Source organism: Bison bison, unplaced genomic scaffold (assembly GCF_000754665.1).
Source record: "Bison bison bison isolate TAMUID 2011002044 unplaced genomic scaffold, Bison_UMD1.0 scf7180017845777, whole genome shotgun sequence".
Taxonomy (NCBI): domain Eukaryota; kingdom Metazoa; phylum Chordata; class Mammalia; order Artiodactyla; family Bovidae; genus Bison; species Bison bison.
The window spans coordinates 3,167-7,252 of NW_011476350.1; the positions used below are offsets into that span (position 1 = coordinate 3,167).

Genomic DNA, 4,086 nt, shown 5'->3' on the forward strand with positions numbered 1-4,086 from the left:
GGGGAGCCCGAGGGGTCCCAGGCTGCGTCCAGGAGGCTTCGTGGGAGGGGGGAACACCAGACCCCTGGGCACTGGAGCCCGGCACTCAGAGGGGCACCGGCAGGGACCTGGAACAGCATCCATTCCTCTGGCCACATCTGAAGCTGTGGGTGCCAGGACCACAGGAGGCGGGAGCTAGGACAGGACGGTCTTGCACCCCAGCCTTGCGGAGAGAGGAGCCCTCTCCCCACGGGCGTGGCCACGGCAGCAGGCCTGCCCGGCCACCCGCTCAGTGCAGGCAGCAGCAACGGCAGAGTGCGCCAGCAGGAGGCCCCGCCCCAGACAGGGCCCCAGACCACCAGGTGGTGCCAGCCTGGTACAGCCACCCCAGTGCCCACCTGCATGGTGGGCAGACAGGCAGGTGGGCCTGATCAGACCGCCCACTCAGCAGAGCACCCGAGCCTCGGACGCCAGCAGCATGGTGCCCGGCCGAGCCTCGGGGGCACCAGCCAGCCCACCAGGTGCTGTGGCTCCATCTTGACTGCTCCCAGGCAGGGGCTGGCCGCTCCCATCCAGGCTCCAGCAGCCTGCAGAGCTGTGGCCCATCTGCCCAGCACCCGACGGCCACCTCAGAGCAAGGGAGGTCAGCAGACCCGACACCACGCCCCCCACCGCAGAGGCCAGCCTGGCGAAGCGGCCTGGGAAGGCGCCACTGAGGAAACCGGCCTGGGGACCGGGGAGCGGGCACGAGAGGCCTCTCCCCTCAGCCCGGTGACCTGCTGCTCCCTGCCCCCCTACACTGGCCACAGCAGGCTGGACAGCAAGGGGGGCACCCATAGGGGTGGGGAGGCTGGGGTCGGCTAGGAGGAACCGGGCTGGAGGGGAAAGTGTGGGCAGAGCCTGCAGGGTGGGGTCAGAACACTCTGATGGAGGAGAAAATGCAGGGAGGGGGATGGCGAGGCCCCCACGGGGAAAGGCGAGCCCTCCCTCACTCCCAGAGAGTTCTCAGTGCCCAGGAAGCCTGGCACTCGGCCAGCAGGAACACAGGGGCACCGAATCTCAGCAGCTCCCAGCCAGATCAGAACGCTGAAGGCTCTGGGCAGTCCTGCAGGAACAAGGTTGTCTGATGGCCTGGAAGCCAGCATTCCCAAGCCAGCTGTCCTCAGAGGCTTTCTACATCCAGACCACACCTGGAGGATTACAGGACCACCAGAGGGTGGCCCAGACACTCGACTCCCTAGTGTGATGCTTTGGGGCTTCCCTGGTGGCTCAGCTGGTAAAGAATCAGCCTGCAAGGCGGGAAACCTAACTGAGGCTTTGGAGAAGGTCCTGGCCTGGGGTGAGGAAGGGGAGAGAGCCAGGCGCCTTGCGAAGGGACAGCAGGGTGGCAGTGACCAGACTGTGGTGAGGCCAGTGACCGGGGACAAGGCTGCTCGGAGCCGCTGATGCTCACAGGCCACCCGGGGGGGGGGTGGGGGTGCCGGGGTCAGTCAGGAGGCGGGGGGAGGAAAAGGGCAGGGGCTTTTCCTGGGGTTTCCGGGGGGGAAGCACAGTGAGACAGGACCAACACGCCTGCCCGCCGGTGCGGAGGCTTTCAGTGGCTCTGGGCGCGGGGGCCACCACGAGCTGTCCGGAGCCTGCCTTGGGTGCATGTGCCCTACTGTCCCCAGGGCCTGCCCTGCCCTCCAGGCTCAGACCGAGGAGCTCAGGGTCGGAAGGCAGACAGGAAAGGGCATGGCAAGCAAACACGTCCAAATTTCCCAGGGAAGGAAGGTCTGTGCTGGGGGCACTCCTGGGATGCTGTGCGCTCTCACCGTCCAGTCGGCTCCCTGGGCCTCCCCAGATTGGCCCCCAACCCTCCGTGGGCAGCAAAGCCCTGCCCCCACGCTGCTGCTCCAAGGCCAGAGATCCCTCAGGGCCTTTGTGGAGAAGCAGGCCCGGGGGCTGGCTCAGCCTCCAGGACTGACTCCGCAAATGTCACAGGAGGTTCTGGGCAGGATAATAGGGGGTTGTTCGCCACGGGAAGGACAGGGTGGGTAATCAAGACAGAGCATGGGCTGCCAGCTCCCAGAGAACAATGCCCAGGCCCGTGCCCACGGGGGCGGCTGTCAGGAGCTCGGATCCTGTGGGGATCCGGTAAGACTGTGGCTGGTGATTAATGCTGAAGGTCACACAGCCCAGAACACTTCTGGAAATAAACACGCTTTCATAAACACAGGAACATCCTGAGAAAGCAGTCAAGCTAGGCTGGGAGACAAATCACACAGCCTGGGGGCGGGGGGACAAGCACACGGCAGCCCCAGCCCCCAAACCGCTCGCCACCACAGCTGTCCAGCTTGTCTGTGGCCACAGTGAGCAGCCTGGTTGGCTGACGTTGCTTGGCTGATAGCCAAGGGTCAAGGCTGAGGTTGGCACCGGCTCACAGGTGCGTCTAGGTGGCACAGAAGGACCTGTGGGGCCTCCTGTGTAAGGCCAGAGGGACAGGACCCATGGTGGGGCTTCTGCCCCTCAGGGAGAACAGTGGCTAACTGGCCATCACGGTTGGGTCCTGGCATTTGGGGCAAGGCTGACCCACCCTGTGCCTGAGTCCTGTCTTTCCTTCTGTAACTCCTGACGAGGTGGCACTGTGAGCATCTTCATCAGAAAATAGGAAGACAGAGGCTCAGAGAGGCAAAGAGACCTGCCCAAGGCCACACAGTGCAGCCCTGGGGGTGGGGGTGGGGTAGGGCTCAGACTGCAACATCCAGCCCTCCCACTCAGATGCGGCCTCCAGCGTGCTTGTGACTCACTCTGACTCCAGAGGCAGGGATGACAGGAGAGCCCCAGGTCCCAGCCTCTGCAGTGAAGTCTGTTTATTGATGGAAAACAGGCACGTCCAGAGTAGCCCAGGGCTGGAGCACCCTTCTCCAAGGCAGAAGACGGGTCAGCTAGCCTCCGTCTTGCTGGGCTGGGTGGGATCCTGGTCCTCAGCCCCTTCCGCAGCAGTGGTGGGTTTGGGGGGCCCCGCAGCCTCTAAAAGGAGCTCCAGGGCCCCATCGCCAGCCACTCGGCGTACCTTCTCCCCTCTGGCTGCCAGGATTTCTTCAATATTCCTGAGAAAGAGGGAGGTGCTGTAACGCTTCTTGGCCGTTTTGCGTCTCGGGCCCTCAAGGGCACCCCAGGCCAAGCTCAAGTGTGTGGGTCCTGCACTGGTGTGGCATCAGGACCACCCGGTCAAGAGGCCCCTGAACAGTCCCTCACTGCGCGCCGCCCCTCACTGAACACTGCTCTCCACAAGGGGGCGAGGCTGACCTGCAGGACCAGAGCCCCGGACCACACTAGCTCACATCTGCCCCATCTGGTGCAGCCTGCCAGCCTCAGAGAGGACAGAAATGTGCATGCTAGGACCCCCACCCCATAGCAGATACTTAGGAAGGAGCGCCTTGTAGGGTCAAGGAAGGAACCACAAAGCGAAAGGTAAGCTGTTTAAGAGTCAACCTAGTCTGATCCCTCCTGTTGGGGGTAGGGGGACATGTCACCAGGTCCTGCTGCCTCTGAGGCTGGTATTGAGAGCAGAGGTCAGGCAGTGAAGCAGGGCCAAAGGGGGATGGCCTAGGGCAGAAGATCGCATACTTGGGGCATGCTTCCACCAAAAAGTTATCATGGTTCATCTGAATTTCAAGTTCAACCATGCATTTCTTGACAAGGAAGCTGGGCTCTGTAATCTCATTTAGAAGGGCGGTGCCCCAGGGACGGTGGGTGGGGCCACAGACTCAGGATGGACCAGGCTAGCCCGGGGGATACAGGCCTCTGTCCTCAGCCCTGCCCAGGCAGGCCTCACCTCTTGCCATCCAGGTCTGAGAACCAGCCCAGGTTGTCGGCGATGATGTGGTGGTTCTGGCAGCCCGGGCAAGTCACAATGACCACACCCTGGTGATAGGCGAGCTTGGAGATCCGCTTCGAGGACCTGGTCCCACAGACCTTGGGGAGACTCCAAAGTGAGGCCCTCCACACGGCCCCGCCCCTCCCCGAAGGCTTAGCCCCACCTCCGGAAGAATCTGTCACCCCAAGTGATAGCCCCACCCCTTCTGGAAGGCCCCGCCCCATCTTTGCCCCACCTCCGGAAGG

At 63.4% G+C, this 4,086-nt stretch overlaps 1 protein-coding gene across 1 annotated transcript; it reads right to left on the minus strand.

The window, feature by feature from the left end:
• Positions 1–2,806: 2,806 nt before the first annotated feature.
• Positions 2,807–4,065, minus strand: DNLZ (DNL-type zinc finger). The gene is made up of 2 exons (XM_010837169.1): positions 3,800–4,065; positions 2,807–3,071 (listed from the first exon to the last, which is right to left on the minus strand). Exons 1-2 carry the CDS (start codon positions 4,063–4,065, stop codon positions 2,903–2,905), a joined length of 435 nt encoding a protein of 144 aa, XP_010835471.1. The 3' UTR covers positions 2,807–2,902.
• Positions 4,066–4,086: the final 21 nt, after the last annotated feature.